This window comes from Saccostrea echinata, unplaced genomic scaffold (genome assembly GCF_033153115.1).
Source record: "Saccostrea echinata isolate AGI-Se365-2 ecotype Australia unplaced genomic scaffold, CSIRO_AGI_Sech_v1 ptg000014l, whole genome shotgun sequence".
NCBI lineage: Eukaryota > Metazoa > Mollusca > Bivalvia > Ostreida > Ostreidae > Saccostrea > Saccostrea echinata.
In genome coordinates this window covers 6,322,897-6,343,259 of record NW_026889763.1, presented here as the reverse complement: position 1 = coordinate 6,343,259, position 20,363 = coordinate 6,322,897, and the positions used below count along the sequence as shown (strand labels likewise).

At 33.1% G+C, this 20,363-nt stretch overlaps 1 protein-coding gene across 1 annotated transcript; it reads left to right on the top strand.

The window, feature by feature from the left end:
* The first annotated feature begins 14,136 nt into the window (after nt 1–14,136).
* Nucleotides 14,137–17,300, top strand: LOC133187159 (uncharacterized). Its single transcript, XM_061322523.1, has 3 exons — nt 14,137–14,185; nt 15,701–16,077; nt 16,253–17,300. Exons 2-3 carry the CDS (start codon nt 15,746–15,748, stop codon nt 17,160–17,162), a joined length of 1,242 nt encoding a protein of 413 aa, XP_061178507.1. The 5' UTR covers nt 14,137–14,185; nt 15,701–15,745; the 3' UTR covers nt 17,163–17,300.
* The last annotated feature ends 3,063 nt before the right edge of the window (nt 17,301–20,363 follow it).

Sequence of the window (20,363 nt, the reverse complement as noted above, 5' to 3'; positions counted from 1 at the left end):
ATGAAGTGTCCCTTCTCAAACCAAAACGTCCGAAATCACAAAATTTACATACACAGTCTTTCAGATTAATCAATAAATTTAACTGAATTAACCAGTCAATAATTATTTCGACATTTTCGAATATTTTTCCAAGATCTTTCAATTTGTATGGCATATCGCAACGTGCATTTGTTTACAAATTCATCTGTCAAACTACTGCGCAAACTCCGCACGTGCAGTGATGACAACGGCGTTTTTGAGAACAGTTGATTATATTTTAATGTAAACATAAGTGTTTTAATGTAATATTCTGTTTTCAAGTTAAAAACTTTCGTTTAAAACGAAGTTTTTAACTATGAAATTTTGTGTAGATTACGAATCTGGGGCCAAAAATGCCAAAAAACGCTTATTTTTGATTTTTACGACGGCTGGCGCCGTCGTATTATATAGTGGAAACGCCTACGGCGACACTATATTTTAGCGCGTTTTTCTGGGGACCGGTAAAGTAAAGTCGTTCCCGTAAAATACGTTCACCAATCAGAAACATCGCGCACCTGATCATCAACCAATCACAGCCGATACGCGATACCCCAATTCCCACGGCAACGAAAAGGTATGCACATGTTTCACCAGAAAATAGAAACAAGTAAAATATTATAACTACTTTATGAACAAAGTAAATTTCGAAATAATTATAAAATATTGACATACAATTAATTAAATAAATCGCCGCTTACAACTTTTCACATCTTGAAATAATGCATTATGGGAAATCGCACTTCCGGAATAACAACCATGCGGCGAAAACATACCAGGTAACAATATTTACCGAATAATAGCTAAATAAACACTGTTTTATTTAGATCACGTAAACAATATAGGAAACTATAGATAACAATTAGTTCAACATCATATCAGCATTAAAGTCTTAAATGGCAAAGAAAATAATTTGTAGTTGGCAATGCACATCGCCTGACAGCAATCGGGGGTCATATCAAAACACAATTTAAAAAAAATATTCAAGTGATATAGTAATAAGTTAAAACATCGTGATTATAATATCGCAGTCACTACATCTGACACAATCAATTTCAACAAAATTGGAAATCAAATTGCGATGATTCTTCAAAGGTGTGATTATGTAATAAATTTTGGATGTCAATTTCATGTAGATAGTGTCTTCAGAAATCATAAGAAACAAATTTTACCTAGATTCCAAACTTCAAATCATAAATTACTAATTGAAACGGGATGATGGAAAGGGATAACAGTATAATAATTAGTTTCTGCACACCCAAGTGAAATATTATGTAAGAGATACGACGGGTAAAGCTGTGTGTCTGCCCCAATATACCACTTTTGTTTTGCCATCCTTGACCATCATTTGATCCGCCATCTTGAATCGAAAAATAAATTTTCTATGTCAAATACGAAATTAACTAAATACCTGCCAAAAACCAGCAACCACCCCGACCGGGGCAAAGTTATACACCGCAGTCGTGCTCGCCGACAGCAAAGGGAAGTGGCTAGAGCAAAAAGCAACCCTGCCAACAGAAAAAGAAATTAAATGGCGGGTAAAGGGTGAAGAAACGTGCAAAGAGGGATACAAATGGCTCAAATCTAACTTTAAATCTAAAAAGAAGTTAGGGAATATCTGGCTCTACGTGTGATTTGTAACCTGCGACTTGACTGCCAAAAACAAAACGTATATAGCCCTAACCCACGAAGATGACCGAGCTAAAGAGTAAGCGGCTGACTATCTACAAAAAACCCGAGAACTTGTGAAATCTTACCCTGGCTGCAAAGTAACATTCCTAGAAACCCCCATCTACTCCATAAAAGATTGGAATAAGCATAAAGGCCACAAAAACCCAGACTACTTTATCGAACAGGACAAAAAACTAGTAGATCAAATTCACCAATTAGATGAGAAAATTCGGCAATTAAACCAGGAAGAGAGAACTTACTCCCCCATATTTAGCATAGATCTTATAAAAAATTCAAAAACAATAAAGAACAAAAAGAAACACACAGAACTTAAACGAAAAACGCATATTTTTTGGCTCTACATAGATGGAATTCACCCAGGTCCGTTACTTGCAAAAGTTTGGCTAAGAAAGATTGCAGAACAATCGGTCAAGGACTGCTGGACATCATAGTAAATAACCCCCCTCCCCCCACTGCAAGCAACATAAACCTATCCCAGTCAGCGAGGATTTCCCTCACTACACTGGTCCGCCTTACACGTAGTCAGTGTGGATTTCCCACGCTATACTACTAGTATTACCTATCCCCATTTCAGATAGAAACGCAGCAAATTATTAACGTTCAATTCAATTCAATTCATTCCAGTCAGAGAAGATTTCCCTCACTATACTGGATCGCCTTACATGCAGTCAGTGTGGATTCCCCACGCTATACTGCTAGTAATATAGAACCATGGTACTTCGAATCAGTCAGCGAGGATATTCCTCACTATACTGAAAACTATCAATAATTGGTGCAGTAGTAGTCAATTTGAAAATGCATACAAAATCACTGTTTATTATCCTTGTCTTATCAACTTGCATCGGTCTTAATAACAAAAAACCTTGGCCCAAACATCAAGAAAACATAAACTTCCTCAATTCAAAACTCACACCATACAGTAGAAGACCAATCCAGCTACCCGTAAAAAAACAACCAAGTACAGCAATCTTGCTCCTAATTATTATACAAGCAGGCGATATCGAGGTCAGTCCAGGACCCAGAGCCGCACACATCTTCCCATGTGGGTTATGCGAGAGACCAGTGACATGGTCTAATGAAGGAGTATGTTCCGATTGCTGCGGTGTCTGGCACCACCGCTCATGTATTGAGCTATGTACAATGGACTATGAACTCTTACACAGATCCAATGTCCAATGGATGTGCTGTAAATGTGACAGCCTAAACGTACCACTCTTATGAGATTGAAAATACCAGTTACTATGAACCACTAAATTCCGATGAAAGTTTCCTGGACTCATTTACATCGAGATTCAGTCCACTAAAAACAATTAACCCAAAATTAAACATGCAAAGTCCATCAATGAGATCAAACACAACACCAAAAGGTCCACACATCAGTAAAAATTCGACGGATCCAATCCAACATCTACCCAAGAAACAGAACCTAAGAATACTGACTGTAAATTTCAGAAGTATTCGTGACAAAACAGAATTTAAAACAACAATATCCTATACTAAACCAGACATTGCGATTGGAACAGAATCTTGGCTAAAGGGAATAAAACCGGGTAAAAATCCTACAAAAGATGTAATCAAGTCATCAGAAATGTTCCCAGATAACTACACATCCTTCCGAAATGATAGAGGCACATTGGGAGAGGGACTGTTTATCCTAGTAAAGAAAAAACATAATAGCCACAGAACAACCACAGTATGTTACAGCATGTGAAATAGACTGGATAAAAATTAAACTTAAAAATGCTAAAGACCTATTAATAGGTGCATTCTATATGCCTCACAGAAACATCAACATCAGAGACGAATTAGAGAAATCACGCAAAATAATTTCAGAAGATGGACAAAGTAACATTATCCTAGCTGGTGTTTTCAACTGCCCAGACATATTATGGGATAACTTAAGGCTCAAAAGAAACGCCACGGATAAAGAAGTACAGAGTTCACTGGTAAATGTCACATCTCAAGCAGGACTCACCCAAATACAAAGGGAAAATACTAAGGGAAATGACGTATTGGAATTGGTCTTCACAACAAACCGTTAAATAGTCAAAACGTTAACTGTAATACCCGGCATTTCGGATCATGCCATAGTTATCACAGACATATATACAAAGCCGTTCTACCAGAAACAAAATCCTCGGAAAATATACATATGGTCAAAAGCAAACTGGGAAGGAATGAACAAAGACCTAGATGAAACAACTAATCTATTGAAAGAACTGGAAACACAAAACCGACATGTTGAAAACTTGTGGCAAACCTTCGAAACCAACCTATTCATTAGCCTGAATAATAACGTACCAACAAAAACATTAAAATCGAACAACAGGCTTCCATGGATTAACCACAATATCAAAAAGATGATAAAAAAAGAAACAAAACTTGTGTAATCAAGCACGAAGAACAGGGTCATGGACAAATCACAAACACCATCAGAAAGAACGCAAAAGGCAAATTAGGAAAGCAGAATGGAACTACATAAACACAGCAATCCTAGAGGGTATGGAAAAGAACAACTCACAGCCATTCTGGAAATTTGTCAAATCACGGAAACAGGACAATATTGGAGTAGCACCTCTTAAAGATAAAGGGCATTTAATTAACGACAGCAAAGAAAAAGCAAAGCTCCTTTTGAGACAATTTTCATCAGTCTTTACAAAGGAGAAAGTAGAAGTAATGCCCTCAACAAACATCAACCTTAAAGCAGGAATAAAAAGAATCATTATTAGGGAAGAAGGTGTGGTAAAACTGCTAAGAAACATCAATCAACCAAAAGCAGCTGGACCTGTTAACATCCCAAACAGAGTCCTAAAACAATGTGCAGACCACATAGCACCATCATTGTCGATCATATACCAAAAGTCTCTAGATACTGGGAATCTACCAAAAGACTGGCTCAGCGCAAATATATCGTGTATTTTCAAAAAAGGAGATAGACATGCAGCCGAAAACTACAGACCAGTCTCTTTAACGTCAGTACCTTGCAAACTACTGGTGCATATTTATGTCGACAAATGATGAAACACCTGGAAAACAATAAAATATTAACATCCTTGAACCATGGCTTTAGGTCCGGATATTCATGTGAAACCCAGCTCACTATAACCATACATGACATGTTGAAATCCTACGATAATGGCCACTAGGTAGACATAGCAATTCTGGACTTCTCCAAAGCATTCGACACTGTTCCCCATGATAGATTCCTTCACAAACTTTACCAGTATGGGATACGAGGAGACATTCACACCTGGCTTACAAACTTCCTTACAAAAAGAACAATGAGAGTCCAGTTAGAAGGGGAATACTCAGATAATGCCAATGTGGAATCCGGGGTACCGCAGGGAACTGTGCTGGGACCAACACTTTTCCTCTGCCATACAAACGACCTACCCAATGCTGTAAAATCATCAGTACGGCTTTTTGCTGATGACTGCCTTTTGTACAGAGACATTAAATCCATCAAAGATCGGGACATACTACAAAAGGACCTGGACTAATTGGAAACTGGGCATCGGACTGGGGAATGAGATTCAATGCAAAGAAATGTTATATATTAAGTCTTCGAAAAAAAATTAATAGTCAGTACACCCTTGAAAACCACACTCTAGAACAAGTGGCATCAAATCCCACTGTCCAAGAGAATGTAGGAAAATGGCATACATTGCACTCGTAAGATCTATAGTGGAGTATGGAACTATATCATCTGGGACCCATACACCAAACAGGAAATATCTAAATTAGAATGTATACAAAGAAGGGGTGCAAGATTCATAATGAAAGATTATAAATCAAGGGAAGAGGGTACAATATCCAAGATGCTTAAAGAACTTCACCTTCCCTTATTACAAACCAGACGACAACAACAAAGGCTGATCTTTTTCTACAAAGTGGTTGAGGGGCAGATACCAGCTATAGCACCTGACCAATTCATTAAACCCCAAAAACAAAAAAGAAACATCGGACCTAAAGTTTTTGAAGATTATGAAACAATAAATATAATAGATAGTAGAGTAAGGAACAACAGCAAAGCAGTGGAAATACCAAACGCAAAAACAGACCAATACAAGAAAAAAACTCATTCTTTATGCGCACCGCAATAGACTGGAACCACCTGGAAGAAGTTGTCCGCGCCCCAAAGCTAGGAAGCTTCAAGTCTGCGCTACAACAACGTAGCGATTAAATGCGCCCTCCTCCCGTCACATTAAAGCCCCAAAGGGATTCTGTGACGTACAGATACAGATAACAGAATCTGCCTTTTGTGTGAAAACGATAAAGGTGACAAATTTCACTATATTCTTTGCTGTAAAAAGTTAAAAGATGAAAGAAAATTTTGTATTCCCAAATATTATTTGTCAAGACCAAATGTTTTCAAACTAATTTTATAAATTGTTTTCTTTTAAAAATGTAGGCTTATTAAGTAAATTTTGTTCGTTTATTAACATTGTAAGCAAGAAAGTCAAACCTCCTTGTTATTTATATTAGCAATTTAATGTAGTAAACACAATTTGTACACATATTAAATATTCTGCTCTCGCATATATGTCAATGTTATAATTGTAATATGTTAATAAGTTAAATAACAACACTAGAGATACTAGAACTGACAATTAGGGGAAACAAGCAGGACAGCAATGCTTTTTAAGGTCAGACGACACGTTCCTAGAAAATATGTAATTTTTTCCCAAGAATTTGTCATTGAAGTTTAACTTCCTAAACAATTTTCCTCACCAAAAATTGAGGTACCTTACCAGGCATTTGGGCAAGATACCAGAGGGCGATATTTCTTATATAATCTTTATGAGTAATCTTTTGAATTGCCAATGTCACAATTTTGGTGTACTTACTTTTTAAACATATTGAAAACAATGTAGAAATCACAAGAGAATGACAATTATGAATAATTTTTGATATAATACCAAGGTATACAAAAATATATTTGAGGAACGTGTCGTCTGACCTGAAATATATATTCTTCGAACAGTAATTAATAGTTGCATATTAATGCTTTTTGCCAATATGTTCTGATATTTAAATTGTGCAATTACAAGACTTACCTTTGAAATACGCTAGTATACTAAGTATTTCTTCACTATCAAAATGTTCCAAAATTTTCAAAATGCAGAACACAATTTAGTGATTCCTACACTCTAAGTGAAACATACATCAATTTAAATGCTCATTAAAATAACATTGTTTTTGAAAATATCTACAGGTGCCTATTCGAAAAATTATATGATAGATATGCATGTATGTTTACTTTTAATGTTTTTACATAATTTATATTGGTGCTAAAAAAATAATACTAAAGATGCAGTTTGATTTCAAATTACTCCTTTATGTGTTAGACTAAAAAATACACATATTTGTTCCAGAAAAGCTATGACTTTTTTGTTCAAGAGACGAATGTTTTGAAAGGTAGCGTCACCAAAGAAAAAGACGTAAGTAGACATTTTCCCTCTCTGATAAATAGTAGAATACATTGTATTTATTCATGTGTATATTAGCAGCTCTAAGTCGTGACAGATTAATGGAAGAGAAGTCTTGTATTTTCAAGTTCAGCCATTTTTCACTTTCACAAGTAGACTGATTTTTGTCATTTCCACTAAAAACTTTTTTTTAATTTAATTTTTTAATGGCAATTGTATTCAGCTGTAATTGATTACTTTTCCCCAAGCAATTAGATTTAAACAGTAGTCGTGAAAAATCGGATTAGTTGTTACTTAATTTAATCAATTACAGCTAAGAATATGACTGCTATCATGATTATTTTCTGATTGCTTTTGATTACTTATTCAAAAGTGCATTATGATATTGGAAGATTCTGTATATGTCAATATTTCTTAATATTTAAAGGCATACCCAATGATTTATCATTTTTAACATGGAATTCAAACCCCCATCCTTCACCCCCTCCCCCACCACTCTCACGACTGATGAAAGTATTAAAATGAAAAGGTATATTACTACCCTAACTGGTATGCATTTTCTCTAAATTTCTTTTGCATAAAGATATAAATTGTTTCCTGCTATTATCTTATTTTTTTTATTTATTTAACTGTTGATGATAATGATATGTAATCAATCCCACACTGCGTATATATCTATTTAATATGAATTAAAGCTATTTATCTGGTCAAAGTCTAAATAAATATAGTCACATTTCCGATAGCATTGATTGTTATACAAGCAAATAAAAAAGCTCAGTTGGCAAGTTTAAATATGTCCAAGACACCTTTTTAATTATTTTGATGTCAAAACTGGAGCTGAAGGGCCACGTAGTGATAGCAAACATGCAAATTATGCAGTTCAATAATTTCTGGAAAATACAAAAATTACACCCATTTTCTCAACACGTAGAACATTTAAGCAATTTATCATTCTTAAATGTATTTCAAATGTTTTAATGCATGTAATGGTTTCAAAATTAATGTAATTTAATCAATTACTTTTCAAAGTAATTGACCTTGTGTATGGTCTAGGCTCTAACTCTAAAACCCTTGACTGGAAAGCTCTAGCATTTTTATTGCAACATCTCATGTCCAAGTAGAACTTAGTGCCAGTGTTTGTGCCCTGGGTTCACTAGTTAAACCCAGTCACGGTAGCCTAGTGGTAGGGAGGCCCGGTTCGATTCTCGTTCGCCGCGCCGCGTCAAACCTAAGACGTAAACATAGGTAGTGACTGTTCCTTCGCCAAGCGCCCGGCATTAGAAAAGTAGAAAGAACTAAAATACTGTACAAGCATAAAAAACATGCTATTTTCTCCAAATGCCTGGACACCTATATTTTTCTATCCTAAATTATATTGTTGATCAATTTTCAATTAGAAAATGCATAACTGGTGTTTTTATTCGCATTTCCTGAAAGTATATTTGAGATTTGTTAATTTTCCCTATAAAATATGATTAACTATAATGATGAACTTTGAAGAAATTCCATGGGTAAATTCACGTTACTATGTGAAATCAGAGACAGTTTTGTGAGCATTTTCAATTACTTAAAAGCTGATTTTCAGAACCTGATATTCGGACTACCGTAAGCAAATTTGTTTTAGGAGGTTTTTTATCTTATTTTTGGAGTGATTTTATATGATGGTGAAATTTAGATCGAACTTTACTTTCAACACATTGAGTTTTTATCATTGTCTTTGAAATGTTTTATTTTTCTTGGCAAGAAAAACATCCTTCTCATTCTATTGAGTATTTTTCATTCTGCAAATAATCATGTGCCAAACTGTACCAAAATGTGCTGTTGATTCAAATACTATATCTATTTTAAATTTTTGTAGGGTGGAATTTCCTTCAGTGCCTCTTATTCCTCTGACAGATCAACACTACTAGTTGTCGATCAAAAAGTATGTTTTCATTAATAAAACCATAATGTGTATTATTTTGCATGCATAAAGAGAAACTTTTCCAGTTTGCTTTTAAACATATAGAAGGGCAATAATGGTTGCCCGCTTAGATTCTTAAAAAAAAAACTTTAATTCATTTCTTATATATATTTTTTTGTATCAGGAGACAAGCTTCACAGAATTTGCTTACGGGAATGTAAAGGTTTAAGTATCTCTTTTGATATAATTGTTAGTTCTGGTTTGATTTTGTTTTAAATGAGAAAATAAACATTTTTTCATCATATCTTAGGAACGAGAGAAATTCATTGATTACTTTGCAACTTTTCTTCTTTTCTTTTCTTAAGAAAGAGTATCGAGCAGATCATTTTTCAAAAACACAGGGTGTGAGTAATGTTTTATACATTTAATCATGATTCCTAAATTTTTAATGCATGAAAAACTTTGTTTTCTTGGTTTCTCTTTCTCTTATATTCCTTCTAAAATAATTTTAAAAATTCAACGTACGAAACACAACGTACTTTAATAGCTTTGCTTGATGCAAATTTTTTTAATATGTAATTTTTCTTCTTTATTATCAGCAAACGTTTCCAGTAGATCAACATTTAAAAAGACGTATAGTGAGTAATCATATACATATATATGAGCAATATTTCAGGGACACATATACACACAATAGTGTTAATATATATATATATATATATATATATATATATATATATAGAAAGCACAAAGAAATTCACTTTTATAAGGATACCCACTTCCACCCCAGCCCGGGGTTGAACTCTCGACCTACGGAATCTGTCTCCTAGCAGTACAGGAACAGCGCGCTAGACCGCTCGGCTATCTAGGCAAGTCAAAAAACTTGCGTTCGATGCCGATGGAATTCTCGCGGCGCTGCCCTACACTACACGGTCATTGAGAATGGAAGTGAGATACAGTTATTTGGACATTAGTTTTATTAGAGGATCGTTACCAATACACGTTGTAATGAAATTAATTTTTATTTATAAAGCACATTTTACACCAAGTCTTAAACTAACATAACTGCCCTAAGTGAAGAAATATTAATATAGAAAGCACAAAGAAATTCACTTTTATAAGGATACCCACTTCCGCCCCAGCCCGGGGTTGAACTCTCGACCTACGGAATCTGTCTCCTAGCAGTACAGGAACAGCGATATATATATATATATATATATATATATATATATATATATATATATATATATATATATATATATATATATATATATATATATAATCTATTTATTATTATTCATCCGACATCGGATTGAAAATTGAAATTTGGTTTAACAAGCTCTGTCGTATAGTTTAGCGCTCTGTAAATAAATTATATTTCTCAGATATTTTTGTAGGTATACCCATTGTATATATATATCTTTAAAGCAAGATACAATGAATGAAAACGATAATACATACCTACAGCTTTTTAATAAATTTCAGAACAGTTTTTCGCCTTTTATTCCAAAACCGGATTATCCTGGAGCAGAAGTAAGTGCAATTGAATGCTGTCTAACTTATTAAGCATTAGATAATTAGATAAACCCAACAGCAAGTCAATTAATATGTTTCATTTAAAACTTATTGGCTTCTTTATAAAAAAAAAAAAAAAACATTGTCTATTGTTTTTGTCGACAAAAACACATTTTGTGAACTGAATGATATTTTTTTTTAAAAAAAATATCACATTTCAATTTACAATTTGTAAACACCAAGATTTACACTTAACTTTTAAAGATTAAAAATATTCATACAATTTGAAATATAAATGCATTCTATTGAAAAATCTCAACAGATGACAGATTTTATTTTTATCTTATGCCAGTGTCCATTTTTCAACTCACTGTCAATATTATATCCTTAAATACTTCTAATTAATAACAATTATTTTCTTTTACTTTTCCATAATGATTGAAGGAATTTTATGAAGTCCAAATCTGTGCAACACCAAGGGACAAACATATTGTAAGTTCATACATGTACCTCTTCTATGACTACATGGAATATGAAGATAACGAACAGTAATCAAGCTCAAATGTCCAGTGAAATAATACAATATATAAGGAGAGCAAACTCGGACATTAAAGAACATTAGAGGTGAGATCAGGTGCCATTGAGGAGTAAGTATCCCCCTGTCGACGGGTCACACCAGTTTTCTCCTTGTAATTCCTCTTGTATGGATTTTTATATCCTTTAAATTGATCTCACTGATAGTAAGTTTAATATTGCACACACATGTTTAACTTTTCCTACTATATTATTTACCTACTTTGGAAAATAAAAAAGGTTATTTTCATTTTTTTCAAACATTACATACAGACCATACTTTCTTCATGGGAGCCAGATCCTGATTATTCAGATATGGAAGTAAGTATATTTTTATATACAACCAGTATTATTAGTTTACGTCTTTGAATATGCACGTCAATTTTCCTGTAAAATTACCTAATCCTGCTGTGGTTTGGATATTTTATATCATTTGAAATAAATGAGTTTTAAAAATATATTTGATATTTTATTGAAGTGAATGTTAACAACTTGAAATGGCAAATACTGAAAATAAATTTAAAGAAATGATTTTATTTTCTTTCGTAGGATGACACAGAATATGTTAATCTCAGGGAATACCACAGTATAGACAACAAGTTTCGAGGTAATTGTATCGACTTATAATACAGAATATAAATTACATATAAAAGAAATGATTTTTTTTATGAATCAATTACCCTAGACCATAACCTTACAACGGATTAAAAGAAGATTGCTATTGACATGTTTAAGCAAGAATGAAAGAGAAGTCTGATATTTGTCATAATTCCAGTTATTATTATTTTATTATTACCAAAGAATAATAATTATCAAGCACAGCGTATTTTTTTTATAAATAGAACTTTACCATGTGTGCAGTCATTTGTTTTAATTTATTAGAGGAAAATAATACATTTTTGATGTTGCTACGCAGCATCAATCAAGAGATATTTACACGTATATCAAAGGAAACAATGTTTAAAATATAATGTTTATATGCTGTTTATAGAAACCTTTATCAACATATATTGCACACATACAGTGATCCTTTCTATGGATAAATACTTGCTGAATAAGTATATATGTTGTTCCGATTTCAATGTGTAAAAGAGTTTTTCAAAAACGTTATTTTTTACTTTGATTATCTATCATGATTTATCTATTTATTCTTTTTTTTAATCGTCGTTCTCAAACACATGCCACGAGTTTTTATTTCATTCTACTTTTTTTCAAGTTTTAAATGCACACAGTTGTTTGCCTCGGTATGGATACCACAAATGGCTTGTAGACTGGTGTTTAGAGGGACTGGACATGATATATGGTTTTACATTGGACCCATTAAAGAAATGCATTGTAGTAGTCGGAGGTGATTTTAGTGAGGAGAGCAAGTCACTTCTTTATTCAAAAAATGCAGACGGAAAGTGCTACTTAGAATTTAGTAAAGGTTAAGCATACTACAATTTTATTTCATTCAATCTCCTGTATATATTAGATGTACTCTAAATCATGTTTAATCCCATGGGCTTAAAATGTAAATTCATCATAATATTTTAACTGGGAGAGGCGTGTCTAAACAGGGCTCTAATTGGCGACTAATTTAGTCCCCATGGCGCCTAAAATTTTTGATTGGCGACTAAAATTTTTCCATAAGTCGCCAAATTGGCGCCCATTTTAAATTGACTTGGCGATCTAAAAGAAGAGGAAATTATTTTTAGCAATGGACATGTCATGTTTTCCTAGGCACGTTTGGGTCCCTATATTCTAATAACTTTTAAGATTGGCGCCTTCGAAAAATGCCTGGCGACTAAAAATTTGCATTGGCGACTAAATATTTTTGATTAGCCGCCAGCTGGCGCCTAAATTTTAGAGGCCACTTAGAGGCATGCGAGATACTTAGTGAACAATAAGTGGAAGCTAAAGAGTTATAAGGTAAAAATTTAGAATTATGCCGATGATAAACTACAAAAATTACAATGGAATCGAAAACCTGATTATCAGTTTTAATTAAATTTAGGTATTTATCGGATAGTAAATGAAAAGGTGACAAATATAAAGTTGAAAGTTTATTCTGTATTCGTGACCTACTTCAGTTCAATATACTAGTATTTCATACCTGCGTAAAATTTAAAGGATACAAATCTCATCAAACAATTTACATGCACATTTGTCAATGGATAGGCATACTTTAGTAGTCGAATATACGGCTTCAAAGTCATACATGAAAAATTTTGAAAGGAAAGTTATGATCTAAAAATGTTATTCCATAAGGATAACGCAATTTAATAGTTATCTATTCTACAGCTTATGCGTGAGTAGCACATGGCATTAAGATATGTACGGAAAATTATTGAGAGGGAAAATTCAACAAAATGTGTTTAATTTCACCTTTTCAAACAATTTCGTGTGTGATTTTTTGGATTTATTGGATGTCATTTTTTTCCGAATTCGAACAGCTGGAGGTCTTCCTGTTAATGGGTGAACACAGAATATTAAAATATAGAGAAGACTCTAAAAAAAATGAAGCTATTGTCCAAAAAAAAAAAAATTCTGGATACGTTTTAATAATAATGTTCAGAAATTTAAAATAATTTATTATCTTAAAAAGCTGGACAAAACTATTAACAAACCTAATAAGTGCAAAATACAAAGTGATTTGGGTTTTATTTACCAGAACATTGTCATCGAAAAAAATTCTTTATTTGATTTTTTTTTCAATTAATGAAAACTGGAAAGCTGTGAGATATCCTTTGAAGAATAACACCAGAAAATACATTTCAAGGCTTAAAAAACACACACACAATCTTCATAAATTTGAATTCAACGAGTTGTTTTTTTTTTTAATTTCACATACAAAAAGTTAACAGTTAACAGTATTCTTTTTCATCAAAATTTAAAAATATAAAAACATTAATTAGTTATTTGAACATATCATCTACTAAATGACTGATATTTCTAATTTTAATTCTCATATTTTTCTTTTATTTCAACAGGAATGGTTGTCGACGCAGAGATCATTTTTCTCTATTTTTTGACTCAAGATGAAAAAATAGAAAATCTTCTGTCGTTTTTAAATGCGGTAATTTTGTTGAAATACATGTACTATTGTGTAAAGAGTCAACAAAAGGGCTGACTTTCCTCGGGCATGCATATCTTTATTACTATAAATACTCCTAGACAAGGTTTCTAATTTACTAAACACATCTTCCTATGTTGTTTTAGACACATAATTCATGAAAGATAATCAGGTTAAGAAGGAAAATCACAAAATTTAATCTTTCACTAGAAAAAATAGAAATACTTTTCCTGGTTTAAAAAGTATAAACTTTTACAGGATAAAACATATTTGTACTTGTAAAGCACTGATACCTCTGTATGGCAGGTCAAGGCCAGGGTTATGGTTTTTCGAATGTAGGGCAAACTCAAAGGTCAAGGTTCTGTGGTTAAAAATTCTAGTATACCAAGGTCTTGTCACAAGAAATACATGTACATGTGACATTTGAAAGCCTTAGCACCAACCGTTTACAAGTTTTTCAAAAGTTGGTTAAATGCTAAGGTCAAGATCAAAAGGTCAAAGATGAAGGTAGCCAAAGAAATGAAATGTTAAAGCCCTAGCACTAACAAAAGTTATGGCCAAGGTAAATGTTTGGAAAAATTTTGCAAAAGTAGATCATACTCCAAGGAAAAGTTCAAGAGGCCTTAAATTTGATACAAAAATAAAGGTCTTGTCACAAGGAATATGAGAAATATGAAAGCGTAAAGCCTATGTCACATTTAAGTCGATGGTCCGAGACTAAATTTTTCCCGTACCGTCGACTGAAAAAAATAATCGGCCGACACTAGTACCGGGCGACGTAGAGTAGTCACATTATAATTCCTAGGAACACCAATGCCTTTTAAAAGTAAAAATATTTATGTGTTATTGTTCGCTGGTCCGCAGTTTAATTTTCACCGTCGGTCGATATTTACGAAAACCCAATTCCTAAAAGTCGAACGACCAACGACCGACTTTAAAAACTGTCTGCCGGTGGTCGGACGGTGATCGAAGGTTGGTCGACGGACTATTCAACGACTGTTTCAACTCAAGGAATCGGCCACCGACGCAGAAAAAATTATAATTTGGCTGGACTGACACAAAATTGGTCAGCAGACAAAAAAGAGGTAAAAATCGGGCAAGACAACGGCCGATGAACTGCCGATTGTCGCCCGAAAAATCCTATTTTTTCCTTAAAATACCGTCGGCCGTCGATCGCTTTTGGAAAAGTTTTTGCGGACAACAGATTAACAGGCAAACAGATTAACAGCTAGACACATACACTGTACAAGGACTGAAAAAAGCTAATAATATTTGCCCCCGAATATTCGATTACGGGGGTATAAAATAAAGATGGATGTAGGCTTAATACATTTGAAAACAATGTTTTTCTACATATCAAATTTTGAAACATTTTAACATTGGAAATTACTTTTTTTTTCTTGCAATATTGGCTTTCGGTTTTCAAAACAAGGCACATATTAAATTTGCATTGATTACTAAATACATTCATCATATCACTTGTTAAAATGTTGCATTTTTGTATTAAATTTGATTTAGATTTCCGAAGATTTGCAATATAAAGAAGCTGAATTACATCTTGTTATGCAAATGGATACCAAACCAGAATCAGCGAAAGATATTTCAACTATAATACAAAAAACAAAACAATTTAGAATTCCAAAAGTTGTTCCAATCGCCAAACATAGCATAGCAATTAAACACCATCTAACAATATCACTTGAATTGAAACTGAATGAATATCTTTGTGACATTGAAAGACAGTTATCTGCTTTGCCGTCGGTGGATGGTGTAGCAGAAAGTTTGAAGAAAATAAGGGCGGTACTTGAAAGGCTTAGAAAAGCACAATATTTTCCAGAACAACATGTGGTTGAAAGGCCATACAATAAAGAACAAGTAATGAAAATTATTGAACGGTACGTCTCTCTCTCTCTCTCTCTCTCTCTCTCTCTCTCATAGTAGACTCAAGCAGTATAATGTCAATTATATTTTTTTCGACGGATGGTAATAGAATACTTTCAAATATCTACTAGTTAATTGTATCAAAAGCACATTTATGCTCAGAGGTAAATGAACTTTTTCAAATTCCAGTTACCGAGAAAAGATTCTATATCATGGCTTTAATAAAAAAGGAGTCAGAATAGTCACTAATGATGAAACGGTGAAAGAAGATTTGCTAAAAAATTTCTCCAGTGTTGGAAATTTAGAGGTCAATATAACTGTGCAATCTGATTTGGAGATGACACCATTTGCTGACACAGGGATACCATTACATGGGGCAAAATGCGTATATAGACAACAAACTTCTGATTCTTTCTATTTTGATAACGATTATGCAACAACAGGTAGTCTAGTCAACATAAATGCTTCTAGAATGGCCGCATTAACCTGCCAACATGCCTTTTTTAACCGAGAAAACCAGAGTGTTTTTGTAAACATTAATGGATCGGTTGTTAAACTTGGCAGTAATATGTTTTATCTTCGACAAATGAGTTGCATTCATGACGACATCGCCCTTATAGACGTAAACGGACCAACAATTCATATTATTGATTCTAATTGTGAGAAACTTTTACTTGATGTGCAAAATGAACCAGCTCCAGCTGACATCTCTCGAAGAGATTTGGATGATTTGGTTGGGGAAATAGTTCACAAACGTGGTGCATGCACTGATTTAACTACAGGAATTGTTATTGAAACTGGCGAAATCCGACATCGAAACTTCCCAGAACGAGCTTCAGCAATTATTGTCGAACCTACTCGGCGACGAAGAGGGCAAGTTCGGTTGTTTGGAGCACCAGGAGATTCGGGTGCGCTTTTATTTCAGCCTTCTTTGTCTCTTGAAAATAAATTAGAGGTTGTCGGTATGTTGTACGGTAGAGCCCCAAAAGATATTTTCCAAGATCCTTGTACTGTAATATGCATTCCCCTGGGAGCAGCTGTGAACAGGTTGATGCGTAGAATCCCTGGACTTCATGAAATTGACTTTTACAAACAATGATATACAAGTGTTGTCGGAAAAATGTTTTTCCAACCCATTTTTCTTTTTGAATTTATAATGCATAAAGATAAAAACATTTTTTCAACTTTCTTTACCCAACTTTGTTTCTTTTATTACGTTATGATAAAGTTTATAATTATTGAGACTTTTCAAATAATCTCGAATTAAATGCGTTTACAAAAATTACTATTTTTCCTAAATGTTTTTATTTTAAACTTACAAGTATACCCATTTTCAAAATGAAGACAAAATGATTTGAATTCAGAATAATTATGTATTTATCAGTTATAGCCGTTGTTGTATACCATTATTTACGTATAAGTTCAAATCAAGAACCTAAAACTTTTCAGTGAATGTTTTGTAGAACATACAAGTTTAACTGCGTTTGAATTAATCTTAATTTCATATAGAATATGTTCGAGGACAAATTCTTATCTATTGATAATTTACTGTGCAGATGTGGTATAATAATCGGATCAAGAAATTATTTTTAAAAAATACCATTCAATTATTGGATATCTTTACCTCAATCATCTCAATTTAAAGCTATAAATGGCTCATCTGAGCTTGAAAAATAATAATACGAGATTGAGTGTAAATATACATAATATATGTTATTTACATTCAAATTAAAATTTTCACCGATTTTGAGCTTGAATAAACTCACGTTTCTATAGTTAAATTGACTTTAAATTTGTCTGTTATTTAAATGTGGAGTCGGTAAATAAATCGGTATTGTTTTAAATTTTTGATATCTTTGAAACGCGATTGATTTAAATTGTGTAATTTACAGGAAAGTCCTATCTTTATATAAAGTAATAAAACAAATAGAAAGATCTTTTTAATTTTGGTTACCTGAACTTATCAAAAATACGCCATATATGACTTTAAGTTTAAAATTAACACTATTTTAGTGTTATTCTAATTTTCTTTTCTGAATATATAAGATAATTTTAACCATTCTACTTAAATTCAGAAAAATGTCATTATTACTTTCAATTGATTTTATTGCTTGTTAAATTTTCAATGCCAGAAAAATGGCATTTTTTGAGTGCAGAAAGGACAAATGATTGAATTGATCAAGATGAATAAAGAATGTTTTTGTTCCTACAATTTATTTGGATAGAAAATATTAGAGAAAAAACTTGAAAAATTGATTTTAATTATATGTTAGACGTAATTACAGTGCAAAAAGATCATATTAAATGCTCCATAACGCCAAAAGAAGTGCATTGACCCCCATTTTTTGTTTTGATTTTTTTGTTAAGCTAGATGTGGGTAGATTCTAAAAATATACTTGATAAAAAATTCTCAATACTTTTGATAACAGGATCCAACCTCCTGAAAATAATGAGCCTTAGCTGATAACAACATAGTCTTTGTTTGTAAGGCTCATTATTTGAATTGTATTTTAGAGGAATTGGGATTTAATTCTACGGGTAGAAATCCAACTTACACCCATACTTCCCTTCCTAAGGAGGAAATTTTTCAAAATCATATGTCCGTGTTAGATAATTTTAATATCCCCAACAATCAAAATGAATTTGAATTACATTGTACCATACCTTTACTGGATTCCTAAACTTCATAAAAATCCTTACAAACAAATATACATAGCGGGTTCCAGTAAATGTTCTACCAAGCCTCTTTCTTTACTCCTCACTAAAATATTTACTGTAATGAAGGATAAACTTCAAGAGTACTGTTCAACAGTATATTCGAGAAGTGGTGTAAATCAGATGTGGATACTTAAAAACTCCAAAGAACTTTTGGAAAATTTGAAATCAAAATTTTTTACTAAAATCAATAGCATCAAAACGTACGACTTTTCAACGCTTTATACAACCATTCCTCACGATAATTTGAAGTCAAGGCTTTTTGACATCATAGACAGCTGCTTTTTCAATAAAAATGGAACTCGTAAATATACTTACCTTACCATTGGTCATTTACAAAATTACTTTGTTAAAAAGCACTCTGATTGTACACACAGGTATTCTGAAGTTGATATTAAACAGATGCTTGAGTTTCTGATTGACAATATCTATGTAGTTTTTGGAGATCAGGTCTTCCAACAATCTGTTGGAATTTCCATGGGTACCAATTGCGCCCCCTTATTAGCAGACCTATTTTTGCATTCATATGAAGCAGAATTTATTCAAAAACTTCTACATCAGAAGAAGAAAACACTTGCTGTGGCCTTCAACTCGACATTTCGATATATCGACGACGTATTATCAATTAACAATAGTTACTTTCATTCATATGTCGACTCGATATATCCCAGTGAGCTTGAAATAAAAGATACTACAGATTCCGACACATTTGTTTCATATTTAGAAATTTTACTAGAAAAGGACGTTAATGGTAACCTAACAACTAAGCTTTATGATAAACGTGATGACTTCAACTTTTCAATCGTCAACTTCCCTTACTTATGTAGCAATATACCCATTTCACCTGCATATGGGGTTTATATCTCTCAGTTGACTCGATACGCAAGAGCATGCTCTACGTATGAACAATTTTTAAAACGAGGCAAGCTATTGGCAAACAAGTTGACGAAATAAGAATTTCAACAGACTCGTCTGAAATCATCTTTTAGCAAGTTTTTCGGCCGATACAATGACCTTGTAAGCAAATACAGTACAACCTGTCATTGAGTCAAATGCTGACTGACGTTTTTCATACTGACTTTTAGGCCATTATTTATACACTGAACTGTCTACGGTTTTTTTCCGCTTTTTGTTTCCAGATCATGACAAGGAGCACACGGCGGGTGTGACCGGTCGGCAGGAGATGCTCACTCCTCCATGGCACCTGATCCCACCTCTAAATTTTGAGGTCCGTGTTTGCTCTGCTCCAAATTTGTATCGTTTTGGACTTTTGAGATTGAATACTGTTCGTTATCTTCATATTTCATTATAAACAGTTACAAAGCAGTTACAAACAAAGACAATGTTGTTACCTGCTTTGTCAACTGGGACACGTAAAACTGATCGTGTTATCTATGTAATTCTTTTTTCACTTAACAGAAGGATAGATGGTTCTCATATTTCCATTCAATCGCTTAGTGCGAGATTTTAACATCCGTCTGATACATTTAATCCATTCTGACAAAGTGCCAATGTCTTCTTTTTCATGTTTGGCTCATGGCCTGGTGTAATCTTCCACATGATTTATAACATTTACGAAATTATG

Coding starts and splice junctions, on each gene's coding strand:
- LOC133187159 (XM_061322523.1), top strand. CDS start 15,746: ATGCAAATGGATACCAAACCAGAATCAGCGAAAGATATTTCAACTATA. Junction 16,078..16,252: donor GTAATGAAAATTATTGAACG/GTACGTCTCTCT, acceptor TTCAAATTCCAG/TTACCGAGAAAAGATTCTAT.